Source organism: Populus nigra, chromosome 6 (assembly GCF_951802175.1).
Source record: "Populus nigra chromosome 6, ddPopNigr1.1, whole genome shotgun sequence".
Lineage (NCBI taxonomy): Eukaryota > Viridiplantae > Streptophyta > Magnoliopsida > Malpighiales > Salicaceae > Populus > Populus nigra.
The window spans coordinates 3,514,103-3,533,702 of NC_084857.1; the positions used below are offsets into that span (position 1 = coordinate 3,514,103).

The following is a 19,600-nucleotide window of genomic DNA, read 5'->3' on the forward strand; positions in this document are numbered from 1 at the left end:
AATAGCTCTTTGGGCTTATCATGTCAGCTTTTATGGTGGGCTACGATTACCTTTTTCGTTGGCCCATAAAATTATAATTCACGTTTTTTAAGAGAACGTCGAAGGCATTTTTGCGAATGAGGTGATTGGGTGAAATAATATAAAGACATTTTATGCATTGGAATACATGTGAGAACTTTTGATGGGGATGGGGATGGTGCTTCTTCTTTTTTTGAGAAAAAAATGATTTATTTTCAAATAGTAAGTTTATTGCAAGTCACCATTACAAATTTACAATATAAGTTTACAGGAGTATGAAACTCAAAGGCCCAGCAGGAAAGGCTTCGGTCTTCATTGCCGATGAGATCTGACGTGTTTGAAATTTGAAGCTGTAGATTTCAAGGATTGAAGGCAGAAGTTTCAGAGTTCCTAGCAGAGCTTTCCCTCAATGCAGTATCCTACCGAACTTGTTGGTTTCAGCTGCTGGAGATTGTGGAAGGCTAGAAATTATGCGGTCTTCGGTGACAGGAACTGGACTGTTGGACAAATATTGGAGCAGGCTCCACACCAGTATGATGACTATGTTAAAAGTCTTGGTCTCTCTGGCTCTGAAAACATTTAAGATACTAACACACACGAAGGTAATATCCCTTCTTGGAAGCCTCCTGAGATGAATGTTATCAAGCTCAATCTTGAAGGGGCTTGTACTAAAACCGCTGGTACTGGAATTATTGGAGTTATTGGAAAGAATTACTGAGGTGAGGTAGTTGCTGTTCTTGGATGTTTTTGCTCACACGGTCATGACCCTCGAGTTTATGAAGCTTTGGCACTGAGAGAAGCTATCAGAGTTGGTGCTGAAAGGGGTTATAATCAAGTTATAATTGAGGGTGATGACAAAACACTCATTGATGCTCTGTCCAGGATTATATGGAAGGACTCGTGTGTTCACTTGATTTTGTTGGATACTTTACGGTTAGCTAGAGGTTTCAATTCTTGTAGGTTCCAGTAATTGGGCGGCCCATGATGTGGCCTCTGAAGCCCTGCGAGAACTGGTTAATCCAAGCCATGATCACATTTTTTTCAGAAATGCTCCTGCAATTGCCCGTCATCTTGTGCTGGTCCCGTAGAAAATAAAGGAGATCATGATCGAAACGGATGCTCCAACGTCAAAATCGACAATCGTGATCTCATTTCTCAGTATATGCCATCAATCAGCTGGCAATCATTGTGACCAATAAACACACAGACAACGTTGGAAAATAGGAAAAAGCTCGTCATTTGCACTGCTATGCTTCAAGCAAATTCAAAAAGGTAAAGAAAGAGCACTAAATAAAAAATTTACAATTCCAAAAATAAGGAAAGTTATAGCCTGAATATTTGTGTATATTTCTAGATCAATATCTAGTAAAGAATAAACAATACAAATGCTTTCAACTTGAGAAAGTAGACTGTACTATGGACATTGATTGTGTTTTACAACAATTACATGACAAATATAACGGCCTCTCTTTTTGGCATGATGAGCCAGTTCCTACGTTCTGACATCAGGATCTGCACCCACATGGTAAGTCCTCAAAAGACAAGGGGTGAAGTCCATGAAGCTCAGTAGCCCAGTGGCCTAATCGCTACAGGATCAAAACAATTCTTTCTCCTTCAAAATCCAGCTTTTCCTAGCCATCTTTTCTCCATTATCTCCAAGTAGTTGATCAGATCTTTACAACTACCTCCAGAAAACCACTGCTAGCTTTTAGATTGCATTCATTTAAGGACGCAAAAGGCGCTTGTCACAAGTCAAGATCCTGTAACTTGCATGAGGACCCTCAGATGTGTCGCGCAAAGTTGCCTGCCAGCCCATGGCTTTAGCTATCTGTAGAAGTTCATCCATGACATCAAGAGAGTCACGAATGTATACTCGACCACCAGGTCTAAGTATGCGATCCATCTCAAGCATGATTGTAGACATATTACATCTGATTCGAAGAAATAAACAATGTGATAAAAGAAAGCAAAGTAAAGAAAAAACCTCCAGCTTAACCTCGATTGTAAGATCTTGGGCAAGTCACAAATTGAGCAAAAAGAACAAAGCATACCTTTTCCTTTCAACAGAAAAGAGGCCAGCTGCATGCAATAAATCATAGGTTCTTGGGTATGTATCGAATGGTTCACACCTGATGAATCAAACATAATGTGAAGTTCATTCAACTAAGTTTAAGCAGATATAGATAGTGAAAAACTTTTAAACAAAATCAAAATAGCATCACATTCATTTATTATCAATGAGAAATGAAACAATACGAAAGGGGGGATGGTCAAGGGTACACAGCATTATTGTAACATGTTAAGTATTTATGAGAACCGTCACCCCAGTATCCAAAATGAGGATCCAAAAAAATTTATGCTTTAGCTAATCTGACAGTTTAGAATGGTACCAATCATGCATAACTCCCAAGAGTCCGCGGTCATATAAAACAGGCAAGGTGTTGGATCCGCTAACAGGAACCACGTTCAAAACCCAGCAATCAAATCCTTGATCAATTAATGCAGCAGCGAATCTAACAAAATCAACAATCAAAGCATTAATGTGACAGTAAAATAACCTTTGTAATGGAACAAAGCAAGATGAGATGAATTGTAAATAGGATACCCTCCAAAGCCAGCTTTCATGTCCATCACATTTCTAAGTTTAAACTTCTTCCAATGCCAAGCACGGACATAGCCAGCTATTGTTTCGGACCAAAACTTATTTTCTGCCTTTAATAGCTCTTTTCTGGCTATGTATGATTCATATTGTATGCTCTGGAGTCTATCAGGTGGAGTGTGCAAACGAGAAGGCCACGTGGGAACATTTGCTCCATATCCATTCTCCGGAAGTCGACTAATGCATGCCTTCAGATCAACATACCTAACAACATTGTGCAAAGAAAGCTATAACAGATGATAAGTACAAAGCTCAAAGAAGAATCAGCAAATTAACATTAGATACATGAAAGCTTTTATAAAATTCTGTATCATTGTCTCAACAGCAGATACCCTGACAGGTGGGCCCAGGGCTCAGCTAACAATTCTAAATACGAAGCCTACCAAGAAAAGGTAACAGTTCTAAATGTCTTCACTGATTTTTCCCCAACATTAATCCCCCCCAACCTGAAGAAAAAAACATAAGAATTTTACAACTATGATTCACGACAAGTAAATTACATCTACCGACAACAACCAAACTAATTGCAAGTCTACCATTGCAGTTAGAGACAACCAAACACTATAGGCAACTATCCAAGTCAGAAATCAAGCAGCAGCAGTAAAGGCTGAGTTATGTCATTCAGAAAGAAGAAATGAAGACAAATGCTGGAAAGGGAGAAACCTCTCTTTCACTGGCATTTGTGCAAGTTTCCTTCAGACAAACACATCTAATTCAAGAAAATGTCTCCTCCACTAGTGATGCGGGACACTTTAGGTTTCGAGACCAAATGGAAGATTTGTGGAGCACCAGGTTGGAGAATTAGGATGGGTTTTACAGTGGCATTTATTTGCAACCTAGTTTACTGTATCAAGGGAAAAAATAAAGAGGGAAGGAGAAGAAAATAATGATCAAGAAAAGGGAAGTGAAAGAAAGTTCAACTCTGCATGTTAAACTAAGCCAAAATACTCATAATCCCAATATTGAGGTGCTCCCTATTACATAGAGAAGAGTTATAAGAGGGACACTAACATTTTCTTTACAAAATCTCATACTAACTGATTTGGCTTCTATCACGTAAGAGAGTTTTTCAAATTATGAAGAGGTTTATCTCACAATTTAATGTAGTTTTTACCATTACAGGAGTACCAATTGACATGTTATTAGTAAAGATGTATTGGTATTTCTAGCATTATTCTGCAAAGAAAAGGGGCTTCTTTTATAGGCATTAAAAGTCCTAGCAGTCCTAAACTAAACAGGAAATATAAAGTCAAAAACAAAAAAGAAAACCGTACATGATAGAAAATCCTTAGTGATATTTAGTTTCTTGAGTATACTAAACATTCCTAACTAGTAGTAAAATTCAAAACGTATGATAGTTCTTAAATAGACTAGGTTTACAAGAAACTAAAGGGTACAGAATCAATGATTAAATAACCATAATTTCTAAACTTTTCTCCCATTAACTACATCAACTAGCATTTGTTTATGAGTTTCGGACAAACTCATTTGATTCACCAAGAAAAATTTCATAGGAAGACCAGCTTGTTTGATGAATGAGTTAGGTTACTCAATACACCAGATTTGGAAAATGAAAATTAGAAGTGAGCAGCATGCCAGATTACCTTACCTCAATTTTTCACTCAAAACGCTGAATCACCTTTTTTTAGATGGCATTAAATCACCTTTCTTCTTCCTTTCAGTGTATTTGATGAAAAAACAGGAGAGGCGTCTTATGGGACAGGAAATGAATGTTCTATTTTCTAAAGGGATGTGTCATTTACACTCCTAAAAAAGCTCTTGTACTCCTAAATCTTTTAATCACCTAAATGGCAAAATTGTCCCTACAATAGAACACAATACCAAATTTACATGACAAGAGAAATGATAAGCTAGCCATCTAAGTCAAATAACGACCATTTGAACTTCTTCCAATGGTGAATAGCACGTCCCTAGTTAAAAAGTGGCAGAAGAGCTTCAACAGAAAAGCATTGCAGAACCTTTTCCAATTTCATATTTTAGTTAATCCTGTACATATTAACAATTTTATTGTTTAAAAAGAGAGAATTGCAAGGAATTAGTTTCATGGAAGAGATCACCAGGGTTTTTTTTGTTCGAACAAAGAAGTGCGCAAAGTCCAAAGATGATAAACAATTGCAAGCGACTCCTCAATAGAAACTTGGTCTGCGTGCTTGATAAAGAAATGTACACAAGGTTAAACATTGCTGTTAAGATAATAATGAAGCTAGCTCCTCAAGGGCCGAGGGGGGGAGAAGAAGAAAATACGAGTACATATGGACACCTTTCCAATAAAATTCCTCCCACATAAAGGAAATCAAGAAAATTAAAATATTGTAGACCACTGAAAATTGCATTCCAAATGAGAATTGCAAGTTTAGATTTTCTACTTTTCCATCAATTTTTTAATCCAGAAAATATTTGTTTTCCTTTTCTCTTGTTTTTTTCATTCTACTATCAGTTTCTACCTCCCATGGCAGCAAAGGTAAGATTAACCGAAAGTTATCTACCTGTTTAACAAAAGTTTTTCCAGCAAAGCTAGAAAAGGTCATTTTATAAGCCATGACCCATGAAAACCAATCAAACAGTAAAAAGCAAAGCAAGTTTACCAAACATTATCAGGATCATCGTCTGGATCACACAATGGAGGTATTGCTCCTGTGTCACGGCTTAGGTAGCAGCTGTTGTTTATGGGTTTTTTCCATATTGCAATATATCCCTCCTTCTTAACAAGCTCCCAGCAAAGATGAGTGGTAAGGTTAAGCATCTCTGAATATATAGAAAGACACGTTATTAAATACGGTAATGTAACAACCTATCAATGGCAGGAGAGCACAGCATAGCTAATAAACTGGTTCAATCAATATGTGGACCAGCATCATTTAACCAATCTTTAATAATTTAGTTCCAAGCATTCCACATATTTCTCTGCAAGGTTGATATGCTGGATTTTTTGAATGGATAAGTCCATTATTCGAGGATAACTAGCCATTGTTACATGAAGCCAAATACTAAATTAATTTGGTACATTTAGATTACTGGAACTGAACTGGAGAAAACAAAATTCATGTGTGGATTAACTGAAGGGGAACAAAACAAGTAATTAAGAATGCAAAACCTTTGATTATTTAACCGGCAATTTCTCAATGAGAAACTGAATGGATACCTGCCCACTGTTCCTCTAATACATGTTCATGCTTATAAACGGGTTGTGCTGCCCAAGCAAAGTATCCTCCTGCCCGGAGCATCCTATTGACCTCAAGGAGCAAAATTCCATCTTCATCATAGTGTTAGGAAAAAAGAAGAGATTATCAGAAGAGATCCCAGAAACATGAATCCATCAGGGAGAAGGAAAATATTGCAAATTTACTAAGCTGCAGAACCTTGAAAGCATGAAACGTTCATTAGCACATAGTAATCTCACACAACATACACACAACTGGGCTGAAGGGAAATGAAATGGCAAGGGAATGGGAATACTTTACACAGTTAGAGAAGTGCAGAGCAAGAGCATATAAAACTGCTATCTATTTTAGATATCTATTGGCAAAAGGCAAACATGTAACATAATGCTCGTTCTCTTATTCTACAATTTTTTTCCAATAGTTTTGTGATCAAAACTAGGCAAAACAGGAGAATCTTACCATCACGAGTCCAATTGATTCTGCATCTTGAACAATGTATCAATTCAAATGCTTGACTCGGATATAATAGACGGTGAGTTGCAAATGCAGCCACCATTGCAGGTACACCACGCTCAAGAGCAAATTGAATCTGATTCTCATGAACATCTTTGGGAGCAATAGACATGGTCATAACATTCCGTGATAGTAAATAGGCACCAAAACTTGCCACACCACATCCAACATCTAGAATCATTCGAGTATGATGACCAAATGTAATATCTGGGACCATCTACACATAGCCAATGAGATGTTAAACAGCAAATAAACAGCTATGCATATCTTTCCTTTCCAGGACTACTGATAAAAATAACATACCTGAGCAATCTGATCCAAATATTTATCTGCCCCGTGTATGAACTGTGTACCACCTCCGGGAAACTTAAACTTCTCTTTCTCTTTAGAAATCCAGTTTTGGCCCCCTTTATCATCAGCTAATCGTGTATGAGGAACATTGCTATACCATACCTGTATGAAAATGGCATTTTAATTAAGAATCTCAAAAGAAAAAATAAGCTAAAATAAAAAATTGAACAGTCTTTGCAAACAAAACCCCCAGAACAGACTGAAAACCTTGAATCGGCAAATGCAGTAAAGTAAATCACAATCGAAAAAAAAAACCATATTCCAGATATTCCACACAGCTCATGACAACATAAACAAAATTTCTTCCTGCTGTAATGAAATTTATATGAAGAAAAGTGGAGAAACCCTAAATAACTACTTGTTCACTCGAGCTAAATTCATAAAAAGAAAAAAGAATTAATTCTCTTCCATTTCCCCCATTGTCAGAAAAAAGCATGGAAGAATGATCCAGGCAAATTCTAGTGATAAATTTATAGTTTCTTTTCTTATCCTCTCCATTCTCTACAACAAATAAACCCCACTTCGATCCCAATACCTCATCACGACTCCGCGGCCATGGAATTGGCTGCCGGTATCCTTTAGGGGGGGGGACCAAGCAATTCAGTCCCTTCCCCTTCTCTGGACAGTGCCTTTCGAATCTCTCCCCTTTCTCCGTCAATTTCAACCTCTTAATAGCCTCCACATTATCCAAACACGGTATATACTCTCTCATTCTCCCTGGACACAACTCATATTTCCTAACCCTAACCTTGAAATTCGTACTTGCACTCTCAATTTCAGTCTCATTCCCCCAGTTCTCTGCAATATCCGGATCAAACTCTCCAACCTCGAAATCATCAGTCATTTTTCCATCGGAATCAATGATCCCAAACGTCCGGTTGGGAGCGGACAGTGGAGATTCATCGGGAGGTGGGTAAAAGGAGGGTGGAGCCGGGTTTACGGCTTGTTCTGTAGGGGGGTGATCGGATTGGTTTGGAGGAATTAGAGAGGTGATGTTGAACGACTTGTCGTTGTTAGGAGAGATGGAAATGGAGTTCTGTGGTGTGGAGAAGAAAAGGAGTTGTTGGTAGCCACTGTTGGACCAGTGTTTGCCTAAATAGAAAAAAGTGATTGAGATTAAAGCGAAGGCTGTGATTTTGAGGATTTGTGGGGTTTTAATGAAATCTGTGTTGATGAGTGGTTTCATGATTGATTGGTGTGGTGGTGGTGGTGGTGGTGGCGGCGGCGGCGGCGGCGGCGTTGTGGTGGTGGTGGCGGCGTTGTGGTGGCGACTGGCGAGGGTGGTGGTTTCTTTGGGATCTAAGAATACAGGCGAGCTAGGCTCGCACAGGCGCGGGAGTGAGCTAGCGAGCGTCGGTCGGTCGGTGATCTAGAGATGTAACGGGTTGTGAATAGGAGGTGACGGCAAATGAGAGTGAGCTGACAACTGGCAAGTGCAGTGTTTAATTATCCGAGGAGATCCAGATTATCCACTAAAAACTCGATTAAGTCCGTTAGGACTATAAATTTTTGTGTGCAAATAAGAGTATGTTCTAAGTTAGACCCTGTAAAACTAATTATTTAATCCTTGTGGTTTGGGAAAATATATGATTGATCCTATATTTTGAGATATATTTATAATGTAGTCCTCGCATCAGTTTCATGTTATTTTCAATACTTTTTATACACGCACACACGACAGAAAAAAGATAGGAAAATAAGGTAAGATACGAATTAATTAGGAAATATAACAAAAATAAATAATAAAATAAGAATGACTGACCTGATCAGAGGTTTGTTGAGAAAAAATAATTTTAGGGAGACTGGTTACGTAATTTTGATAGGAAAAGATATAATTCGCTAGATAGATGAACAAGAACATGGCAGGGATCCTGTTTAATGTTTGTTTGCCGGTTTTTGCAGTAAATCACGTGTTGGAGTTTGGATAAAGCAATTCTAAAAGAATTTATCCCAAGATGAATGCTCCTTTTTTATTAACAAGAAGTGAGATTCTCATTAATTATTTTGCGTGCTAGATTACTTGTAAGAACAACGTTGTAGTTAAGATCCTTTTTATTTTCATGTAAAAAAAATATTCTAGCATTATTAACATATTTTTTATTAAAAAATAATTATGAATTTGAAATATTATGTGTATTGAACATTTTTTTTTAAAAAAGTATTGATGCGATAATATAACATATGATATTTTTAAAAATATTGAAACAATAATATATTAGATTAACTTGTGCTAACCTCTTACATGTGCGATATGTATCATAAGACTATAATAACCCTATTAAAAGTAAATCAAGACAAATTATAAAAATTAATTCTTAATTAACTCGGTGTTGAAGAGCGAGATTGAAAAAAATTACCTTAATTAACATGTCAAACCAGTGACTCGAGTCATGAAATTAAGATAGGTCCATAAAAAATAATAAAACTCAATTTTCAATAAATTCAACATTAAACAATGAAAAAAAAAAGTCAATTAAAAATAGTAAAAACAAAAATAATGGAAAAAAAAATGCAGGATGGGCTTTGTTATAAAAGTTGGGTGTTTAGACTTAACCTATTAACACCTAATTTTTTTTTTTTAACTTGTTTTCATTTATTTTAAATGAATTCAAGCCCTTTTTCAATGTATATTTTAGTATGCGTTAATTTTCTTTATTTAAACTCTAATTAATATCCCTCCTCTTAGTTTTTAGATTATACATTGCTCAATTAAATGAAAAATATACACAAGACAAGGCTACTAGACCCAACAATAACTATAGTTGAGTCATAAATTGAATAAGTTAAATTAATTTGATAAATATTTATTTGAAATGTTGTCATCATAATATTTTTTTTATAAAAAAATCAGATCAAAATCATTTTGAATTTTTTGTAAAACAAATTCAGTTTTGGCTCAGTTTTATGGATTGCTTAAAATATTATCTTATTAATATTTAAAAAAATTAAAATAATATTATTTATATTTTTTTAATCAAATATAATTTTAATAAAATCAATTAGATGATAACCAAATCAATTAAATCACAGTGCATTTCCATATGTAATTATATTTAAAACACATGGAAGGCAGAGGGCTGAGGCTTAAGGCTGACCAACATGATTTAATGAGATAACAAAGTTTTAACTATACATTTTTTTTTTGTCTTTATTCTAAAACTTTCAATGTTTTCAGGATGTTTTTCATGGTTGTTTGTAGTGTGATAATGATTGTTTTTTAAATAACTTTTCGTGTCGAAATGTATACTAATAATTTTTTTATTTTTTAAAAATTATTTTTGATATCAATATATTAAAACAATTCAAAATATATAAATTATATTAAATTTTAATAAAAAATAAAAATTTAAAATTTTTAAAAATATAATTTGCATCGCGTTCATAAACGATACGTTATTAAATAAATAACATATATTAAAAAAAAAGAAAAAAGAAAGCAGATAACATTGATGGGATATTAATCATACATCAGTCATCCCCGCTATATTCGGCAAACCCGGGCCCGGAACTACAATTGTTAGAGATTCTGGGTCATGGATTTTACAAGCGAATTAGTGCTTTGAAAGATATATAGAATCATCGCCACAAAGAAAGCTGTCGGTGGTTGTTAAAGAGCATGCTTAGGATTAGGTAATAATTGCTTTTAAATTATTGTTTTTTTGATTTTATTAAAATATTTTTTTTAAAAAAAATTAGTTTTAATATCAATCTACAACAACAATCTAAAAATATATTAAGAAATTAATTTCTAGCAATTGTTTTTTTAAATCTCTAGTAAATAGTTTAAAACACAAAGCAAAACACGTTCAAGGTACTGTGTCTGATTATTCGATTCTCGTCCTGTTTTTTTTTTTTTTGCCGCCATCTTTCAGACCAAAATCAACTGTTATATTTAAAATTTTCATCCCACGAGCATCGAGCCAATCCAAGGGATCCAAGGCCTTTGTCACCAGAAAATCAAAGATAACACCTACTGGGTTTTCAATTCTTTGAAGACCACCGCCGCTGCTTCTACCACTTCTTGCTTCTCGTGTGGTTTTTTTTGTTGTTATTAGAATTTACCTTTTCTTCCTGTAAGAGACCAAACCTTTTCATTTCAGTGCACAGCAAGGTTTCTTTAACCATTGGTGTGACGAGTAGATTTTGAAGCGTGACAGTGTTTCGTGTCCCGATAAATTTTTTAAAAAAATTTTAATTTTTTTTTATTTGACTTTAAATTAATATGTTTTTGATATATCAATATCAAAAATAATTTTTAAAAAATAATAAAAATATTATTAAAAATATTATTTTAATATATTTTAAAATAAAAAACAATCGATACTATATTATTAAATATTCAATGCTCATGAAGCTCCGCCTCTTCAAGCAATATTTTTTAAAAACAATTAAACAATATTCCTAACTGAATTTTATCGAATTCTTCTTACTAGAGAAACAAGCTCTTATCATGGGCTTATGGAGGTCGGGCTGGTTACTCATTCTTCTGGACCAGCTCAACGTGGGCAACTTCATTATTCGTGGTTCCGACAAAAGAAGTGAAAAACAGCAAGAAGCAGAGAACATTCAAGTAGCTTCCTGCCCAGGCCAGCACGTTTTCCAAACGTCCCCATGAGAAAAAAAAAGGCCCAACGGCCCAAACACAAAACTTCTTTTAAAATGTTTTTTATCAAAAAAAAAAAAACATCATGTATTTTTAAATGATTTAAATGGATAAATATTAAAAGTAAAAATTATTTAAATATATTTGTAATTAAAAATACCAGCGTTATAAAGACAACCTAGTAATAAGACCCCATTTGTTTTACGAAAACAACTTTTTAAATTTTTGTGTGTTTATTTATTATTGAAAAAGTTAGTTAACAAAAAACACTTTTTAGTCAAAGGAAAATTTGGCTTAGTTTTTATGAAGTGTTTTCATTTTATTTTTTGTGGAAAACACTTTTTAAAAGTTGTGAAAAATTTAAAAATATCATGTTATTTGCTGATTATATCAAATTTAGTCCTTAAACTTTTGATTGTTGTATATTTTATTTGAATTTTTTTTTCAATTTTATCCCTTAGAAATTAATTTTTATATCAACTTTAATCTTTATTTTTATAATTGTTATTTATTTTTTCTTATCTTTTTCTTAATTGAAAATTTTTATATATCAAATTTAGTTCTTATTTTTTTATTGTTATTTATTTTATTTGAAATAATATATAAAATTGTATTTTTTTTTAATTTTATCAACTTTCAACTTTTTATCTTTATATTTGATCTCTATTATTTTTATTTTTATTTATTTTATTTGAGATAATTTATGAAATTAAAATTTTTTTTTAAATTTATACCCGTTCAACTTTTTTATTTGTAAGATTTGTTTCACATTATTTTAATAAATTTTTAAAAAAATTAACAATTTATTTTCTAGTTTATTTTTTATAATATAGTTAAACACTAAAAAATATTTCCTAACTTATTTTTTATGATATTATAAAATATCAGAAAATCATTTATTTTTTTAAAAATTTATTTCAATAAAAAAAACCTTTCCAAAAATAAATTATGTTTTAGCAAACAAATGTACACAAAACATTTTAAAATTCCTCTTGGACAAATCTCTCGAGAGTTCTGCCGCTAACCCAATCCCAACCCCACCCGTACAACAAAAACAAAACCATACAAAATCGACCACAAATTAAAACTCTCCACGTCTCTCTCTCTCTCTCTCTTTCCCTCCATACAAAATCCAATTAACTTTCACTTTTTTATGTTCAACTTTTTATCATTTACAGGCCTCCACCGGTCTCTTTATAACCTCTCCTCTTCTCCCCGGCCAAATTCACCGGTCTTTTCCTTCAATTCCCTCCTATTACCCCCCAGTCTCTCTACGATCCCTCCATTTCCTTGTCCTCAAACCCTCTTTCACCATGAATTAATTATAGGGTTTTTCCTAACCTTTAAAAGACCGTAATTCGTCGAAATTATCCTGCAATTCCTTCAATTGAAGTTCTATTCTTCCATATTTTTCTATCTTTTGATTCTTTTTACTCGAATTCATAGCTAAAAATCTAACTTTTTCTAGGGTTTCTATGTTTCGATGAAATCATGGACGATTTCAAGGCAGGTATTGATAAGGAGTCATGTTCGAAGTCAATAAACGAGACGGTGAATGGGTCTCACCAGTTTACGATAAAGGGGTATTCATTAGCGAAGGGAATGGGAGCTGGGAAATGCATACCGAGTGATGTTTTCAATGTAGGTGGTTATGATTGGGGGGTTTATTTTTACCCAGATGGGAAAAACCCTGAAGATAGTTCGATGTATGTGTCGGTTTTTATTGCACTAGCGAGCGAAGGAACGGATGTTAGGGCTTTGTTTGAGTTGACGCTGGTGGATCAGAGTGGAAAAGGGAAGCATAAAGTGCATAGTCATTTTGATCGTGCGTTGGAGAGTGGACCTTATTCGTTGAAATACAGAGGGAGCATGTGGTAATGTTTTTTTTTCCCTTCAATTTTGTTCAGTTCTGTTTCTTGTGTTTTGGTTGGATAATTTTGGTTTATTGAAAACTCTGTTTTACGTGGATGGTCAAGTATTAGTGGATTTTTATCAATGCACCTGTAGTTTGTGGGTCAAGATGGGATTTTTGGACTTTTTGCATGAAAGTTAATTCATGTAATGAGAAAAAAAGATATCATCCATGTAGAGAGGAGCTTGTTTTTGGCAGTATAAATAGCACACGCGTTGAATTTGATTGGTGGCAGATTGTAGTATGATTTCATGTTCACATAGTCGACGTTTATATTCGGAAAATTTGTTCTTATGGGATACTGCAATGTGTTTGACTGTTGTGTAGGAATGTGGGATTTTAGTCAGAGGAGTAATGTATTTGGAGCAATATGATAATGTGTGTTAGTAAATGACAGTTGCTATTGTAAAATGGAAGCTCTGCTTACAGAAAATAGCATGTGATAGTGCTACTACTACTGTCTTGGGTGAGGGTAGAAGGTCACATTTATGTAATTATTATTATCTTGATGGGAGATCTAGACTTAATTCTTAGGTAATATCACTAACAAAAGATCTAATGTTCAATTATGTATAGTCTTAATCCTTTTGTCCTCCAAATAGGTGGCATATGATTATTTCTCTGGAATGCTCTTTTGTTGTGCTCCATGACAGATTCCAATTAATCCATGATAACATGCTCTGGAAATTAAGATCCTTCTAAGAAAAAAAACCCTATATTCCCCATAGCTAGAAGATTTACATGTCCCCCCCCCCCCCCCCAAGCAGCAAACTAAGAACGATATAATGCCGTAACTGAAAACATCTCATAAACAAGTACCACCTTACAAATTTTTAAATTTCTCTCTATTAGCCTGAAATTCAAGTTTCCCACATGCAGATGCCTATAGCTTTGAAACTTTAACCTGCATGTTGTTTGGGATTTTACTTTGTGCATTGCTATTGTACATTGTTGGGTGAGCAGATGAGTTTAGTGTACCTTCAATGTATTGCGTTCCTCAAACCAGCATACTGATCCCTGCCTGTGACACTGGGAACTTGGAGATATCCATGTGTTGTTGCTCTGAGTTGGTTTCTTGTATTATCGGTAGTTTTGCCAACCTAGTTAGACTTATTTTCATCATGTTTAATAAAATTTGGTTGTTTGCATTTTGTGCCTGTAAATGTCATATAGGAGTTTAATCAGTTCATGCTCGTCTCTTCTTTGTCCTTTTCTTTTGGGGAATCAGGTGGTATTGGGGCTGGGACAATATTTCCTCGCATAACACTTTGTTGATGCATTTCAGGGGTTACAAACGTTTCTTCCGAAGGACAACCTTGGAAACTTCTGATTATCTGAAGGATGACTGCCTTATCATGAATTGCACTGTTGGAGTTGTCAGAACACATCTTGAAGGACCGAAACAGTACTCCATTTCAGTTCCGCCTCCAGACATGGGTCAGGGTCTTAAAGAGCTCCTGGAGTCTGAAGCTGGTTGTGACATAGCTTTCCAGGTTGGTGATGAGACATTTAAAGCTCATAAGTTGATCCTTGCTGCTCGTTCACCTGTTTTCAGAGCTCAGTTTTTTGGACTTGTTGGGGATCCTAAAATGGATAAAGTAGCAGTGAAGGATGTTGATCCTTTGATATTCAAGGTAAGCTTCTTTTTCTAACTTCTATGCACCACCATTTGAAGAAAAAGAATAGGAAAAGAGCCTTCTTTGTATGTTTTTTTTTATGTTTCTTAAAAAAAGGAGAACTTTTGTTTTCTGTTAGATTCATCGTATCTAACAGGTGCATTTCAGACCCACATTAGGTTTCCTAGTGTTGAATTTGTTCTTTATGCAAAATCAACACTGTTATAGTCACTTGTTTTAAAGAAGCAGGTGTGACTTGATTGGGCTCTTCTGTGTATTCAGGCAATGCTTCTGTTTATATACACGGACAAACTTCCTGATGTGCATGAGATAACGGGTTCAACATCGATGTGCACATCCACCAATATGGTACAGCATCTGTTGGCTGTATCTGACCTTTACAATTTAGATCGGTTGAAATTGTTATGTGAATCAAAGTTGTGTGAGGAACTAAGTGCTGAGACAGTAGCAACAACACTGGCATTGGCCGAGCAGCACCAGTGCACGCAACTCAAGGCCATCTGTTTGAAATTTGCAGCAAATCCAGCAAACTTGGGAGGTGTGTTAGTAGGTTATGAGCGGTGCAAATTCAAGTTATATCAGTTTTATTGTTTTGCATTGTTTGATCTGGATAAAAATACGTGAGATTCTCATTCTTATCCAAAAAATGTTGAGATTCTTAGCACGCCAAGAATAAAGAGTTTCTTCGAAGTTATAGGTGTTTATATTGGTTTATAAAGGTTGCTTCTTGAAATGGAAATATATTTAGTTGCATCATGCTTAAATCTCAACAATGCAAGTACATCATTGCAACACCTTGATGTGAAAGCTAATACGTGCAGGATTTCTTTTTTCCTCCTTTTTGTCTAAACTGAGCAGGGCATTCTATATCTGAGCGTGTTGGTGCAATTACTAGTGGATATGCCTGTTTATGTGTTTTCCTCCCGTGGACATATTTTTAGCTCCTCTATTTGCTTTATTGAAATAATACTAGCTATTAGTGGAGAGTAGGAATCCTGGAAGTTCCATTTATCATTTGGCATTTCTTTATATAATGCAGTGTATGCTTGAGATAAATTATCAGGGCCATCTGAGACTATATGAGTTTTATCATATGGCTGTATAGAGATGAATCAAATTCTGTTTTTTCTTTTCTTTTCTTTTTATGATCAGGTGTACTGCTATTATCCATATCTGTCATTTCTTTCTTTTGAACCTTTTATTTTTAATGCCTAGGCTACTATCCATACCGGCCATTTCTTTCTTTTGAACCTTTTATTTTTAATGCCTAGGGAGAGGCATTAGAACATGATTGTTCTGGAGTAATTTGTTTTTGCATGATTGAGTGTGGAAAACCCAGACAGAATGCTAGGCCAAAATTTTGCCATGGTTTGAAGTGTATGTTCATGGCAGTTCTCGCGTTGAAAACAGTACAGTATGCTACTTCACAAAAAAAGGCAAGAAAAATGTGTAACATTATAAGCCAGCAGATTGGTAGAATCCACCAATAACTTCCACATTGTCATTTGATTTGATGGCTCATAATTTTTCTTTTAATCCAGTCTTTTTTTCTTATGAAATGACACCACAGAAAACAATATACCATTAAAAAGAAAGGCACCTTTTGCTATTAATTTATTGTATTCTAACTTGAGTGCATTTGCCCATGAAGCAGAATGAAGTCGATCATTTTATCATATTGGTTTATCTTTTGCATATTTCTATATTTTGCTGAGAATTTGAACCTGATTGTTTCTGTTTTGCAGAGGTAATGCAGTCAGAAGGGTTTCGGCACTTAGAGGAGAGCTGCCCTTCAATGTTATGTGAGTTGCTGAAGACATTCGCTTCAGGAGATGAGAACACGAGTCTTCTGTCTGGTAGGAAGAGGAGTAGCAGCAGCATGCTTGGGCTTGATTTGGCGACTGACGGGGCTCCAGAAGAATCAGCAAATCCCAATGGCAGGCGTCTGAGGAGGCGGTTTTAGATATAGATAGTTGCATGCAAATTGTAATTCTGTCACCCTCTACGAAATGTGATCTAGTGATAGAGTGACTGACATTCTAAGTTTCGTCCTGCCATCCTGTATGGGAATATGATCAATAGTGTTAGTAGTTATTGCAGGTTTTGCTAGAAAATGCCTGTTGGTTTTGTTTTTACAATTTGTTCTTTTCTCTCTCCTCTTTGAGTAGTCCGGTGTTGGCATTTAACGTCCTTAAACTAAAATCCTTAAGCTTGCCCATTTTGTCTAAATCTATCTCGAGTAGGAATTGGTCTTGTTCTGAAAAACTTACTCTGAAAACCACATTTTCTGTTCCTGTTTTGAAAGCAGTAGTTGGTTGATCGTCTGTAAAAGCAAAAGATGCAGAAAAAGAAAATTGTATCTCCATCATGGGAGACTTCCGGCCCTTGGTACCTTTTCTTCTCTCGGCTCGGAACAATGTCCTACTAGTTTTATTATAATTGAGAAATAATAAATACTAAATTGAGAACAGTATCTAATGGTGAGATTTCTGAGAGGAAAATGAACAAGTGACGGTCAATTTTTTCTTCCAGTTCGTAGTGACTCTGTCATGTTCGTCATAAAAAGACATCCATAAACAGTTTTTACTCTCCTTAAGAAATATTTACAAGAGAAGACTCGTGATGATATATTGGATCATTGGAATTGCATCCATACCAGCATCCGACAAACAATTTAACGACAACCATTACAGATATGGGTTCAAATAATATATTAGCACAAGATAGAGGACTTTGACGAAATAAAGCCAGTTGAAGAAGCTCGAACACAAGATTCAGACTCATTATTTTACCCAAACCTCAAAACTCTACACAGAAACTCGACTAGCTTAAATTTCGTGTTGCAAGGATAAGCTGGATGCTTAAAACCATAGCAAGGAGATGAATTTCTAGGTTTTTCTTGGAGAAGATCGTGATCAGGCCATAAAAAGGCCTTCGATCGTGATCATGTTTAAATGCAAATTAAGTTAAAAAGTTTTTCCAGAATAATATCTTTTGAAATAATTTGGTGATATACTTTCACAATCGAATAGCAACATTTAAATATATCACATTTCTAAAATATAATAACTTAACATATAGCATCATTATCGATTCTCTATATCAACCAATTGGTTGGTTGGTTGATACAATTATATAAAATGGTCAATTGTTTTACATATAAAATATAATTTTATAAATTTTTTCTTTCACATATATTTTATGAGTATCAATAATATAGTCGAACTTGCGATAATAAATAATTTTAAGCAGTCAAGTATAAATTTGCTATAATTAGATGAAAATCTACCTCGGACAGATTACATGATCTAGAAGATGCATTTATGGACTATTAAGGCAGGTTCCGGGTCAAGAGAAGGTTTGATCGCACCAAACCTGAATGATGACTCAAAAGGACTATAAATCTCAATTCAATCATTGTATCGTGCTCAAATTTTTACACGAGTTTCTAGAGATCGTTTTTAGAAATATTACCTCAAGCCCTTGTTTTGGCAGTTTTATGATTTTTCTTATTATTTTTAAATTGATCGATCTATTTAACTGGTCATTACAAGTCAATTAATTTTTAATTCAATTAATGTCGTGTTTGTGAACCGTAATATCAATTAATATTTTATCGTATTTGTGAAATGCGATATTTAAAGGAATATTATTTCACCCAAAAAATTTGCTACTATGTTAATTTATTATTTTTTTTACTTTGCACGCTAATTGCACAATTTATCCTTTAGCCAGCATGTGCGATGGCCAACATGGACCGAGAAAATAAAATTACATGGAAAAAACAATGGCTAATGTCTCGATTTAGTACTGCACAACAATTGTTAATTCTCTAGAATGCCTTTATATCTAGATTGTATTGATTTATTAATTTCCACATGAAAGATCAAGTTTCAATCCTTTAATGCCACCCCTTTTGAGCACAGTTGAACCTAGACTATGCTGAAAACAACAACTAGGCCACTAGCCCTGGAGCTAAGCTTGCATCATTTGTAGAACTCCATCTAATTCACTTAGGAGCTCAAATAATCCATGTCAATGCATCAGTAAGCTTACAGACAGATGAAAAACAGCACTCCGATCCGGCTTCTTCTCCGTTGCAAATAATTACTAACATGAACGGGAAGGGAAGGAGGATAAATTGAAATTAAAGGAAAAGGATGGGAGGTTAAAACGACAAAACTTTCCGTCTTCACGGAAAACCCAAAACCACAACACGGTGATAGAGCCTCCACGTAGTCAGTTTTCCCCATGTATACAAAGGGAATTGTTGCTCATGTGCCAAAATGCCAATTTAACTCGCCTAAAAATTAATGTGTTAGGCAATAGTGATATTTATGGGATAAAAAATGATCGTATGCACTATGTTTAGGGTGTTTAGATTGAAGATTTGATAAATTTTTTTTTTAAGATCTACATAAAAAGTAAATATTTTTATTTTTACGAGGTGTGGTTTGTATTTTAAAAAAAATTACCATACCTCTAAGCTAAATACCCACTAAATTTGGATGGAAAACCGTGAAAGAAGACAGAGAAAGAAAGATTTATTGGAAAGTGAAAATTTATTAAAGGATTCAAATAGCATAATTAGGAATGTAAGGACATAACCAAGAATTCCAACTTGTACAAAGGCACGAGTCATTTCCCCAGCAACAGAAGACCTGATTTTGCTACCCCACAAGCTCAGCTCAGGGCCTCAGGCACGTCGTGAACAGTCTTTAGTAA

The 19,600-nt window shown here is 34.7% G+C and overlaps 2 protein-coding genes across 2 annotated transcripts; one reads left to right on the forward strand and one right to left on the reverse strand.

The window, feature by feature from the left end:
- Positions 1-1,305: 1,305 nt before the first annotated feature.
- LOC133696881 (probable methyltransferase PMT11) lies at positions 1,306-8,217 on the reverse strand. The gene is made up of 9 exons (XM_062119174.1): positions 7,259-8,217; positions 6,676-6,825; positions 6,319-6,589; positions 5,841-5,951; positions 5,284-5,443; positions 2,624-2,881; positions 2,409-2,531; positions 2,070-2,147; positions 1,306-1,949 (listed from the first exon to the last, which is right to left on the reverse strand). Exons 1-9 carry the CDS (start codon positions 7,907-7,909, stop codon positions 1,742-1,744), a joined length of 2,010 nt encoding a protein of 669 aa, XP_061975158.1. The 5' UTR covers positions 7,910-8,217; the 3' UTR covers positions 1,306-1,741.
- A 4,203-nt stretch (positions 8,218-12,420) lies between these two features.
- Positions 12,421-17,013, forward strand: LOC133697644 (BTB/POZ and MATH domain-containing protein 3-like). Its single transcript, XM_062120352.1, has 4 exons — positions 12,421-13,200; positions 14,524-14,872; positions 15,137-15,413; positions 16,621-17,013. Exons 1-4 carry the CDS (start codon positions 12,818-12,820, stop codon positions 16,836-16,838), a joined length of 1,227 nt encoding a protein of 408 aa, XP_061976336.1. The 5' UTR covers positions 12,421-12,817; the 3' UTR covers positions 16,839-17,013.
- Positions 17,014-19,600: the final 2,587 nt, after the last annotated feature.

Excerpts from the sequence above, each read along its gene's own strand:
- LOC133696881 (XM_062119174.1), bottom strand. The coding sequence starts at position 7,909 with ATGAAACCACTCATCAACACAGATTTCATTAAAACCCCACAAATCCTC. Across the intron at positions 2,532-2,623 it reads ATGAAAGCTGGCTTTGGAGG|ATTCGCTGCTGCATTAATTG; the intron begins GTATCCTATTTA and ends TGATTTTGTTAG. Across the intron at positions 2,148-2,408 it reads TTGGGAGTTATGCATGATTG|GTGTGAACCATTCGATACAT; the intron begins GTACCATTCTAA and ends TTGATTCATCAG.
- LOC133697644 (XM_062120352.1), top strand. The coding sequence starts at position 12,818 with ATGGACGATTTCAAGGCAGGTATTGATAAGGAGTCATGTTCGAAGTCA. Across the intron at positions 14,873-15,136 it reads TTGATCCTTTGATATTCAAG|GCAATGCTTCTGTTTATATA; the intron begins GTAAGCTTCTTT and ends CTGTGTATTCAG. Across the intron at positions 15,414-16,620 it reads AAATCCAGCAAACTTGGGAG|AGGTAATGCAGTCAGAAGGG; the intron begins GTGTGTTAGTAG and ends TCTGTTTTGCAG.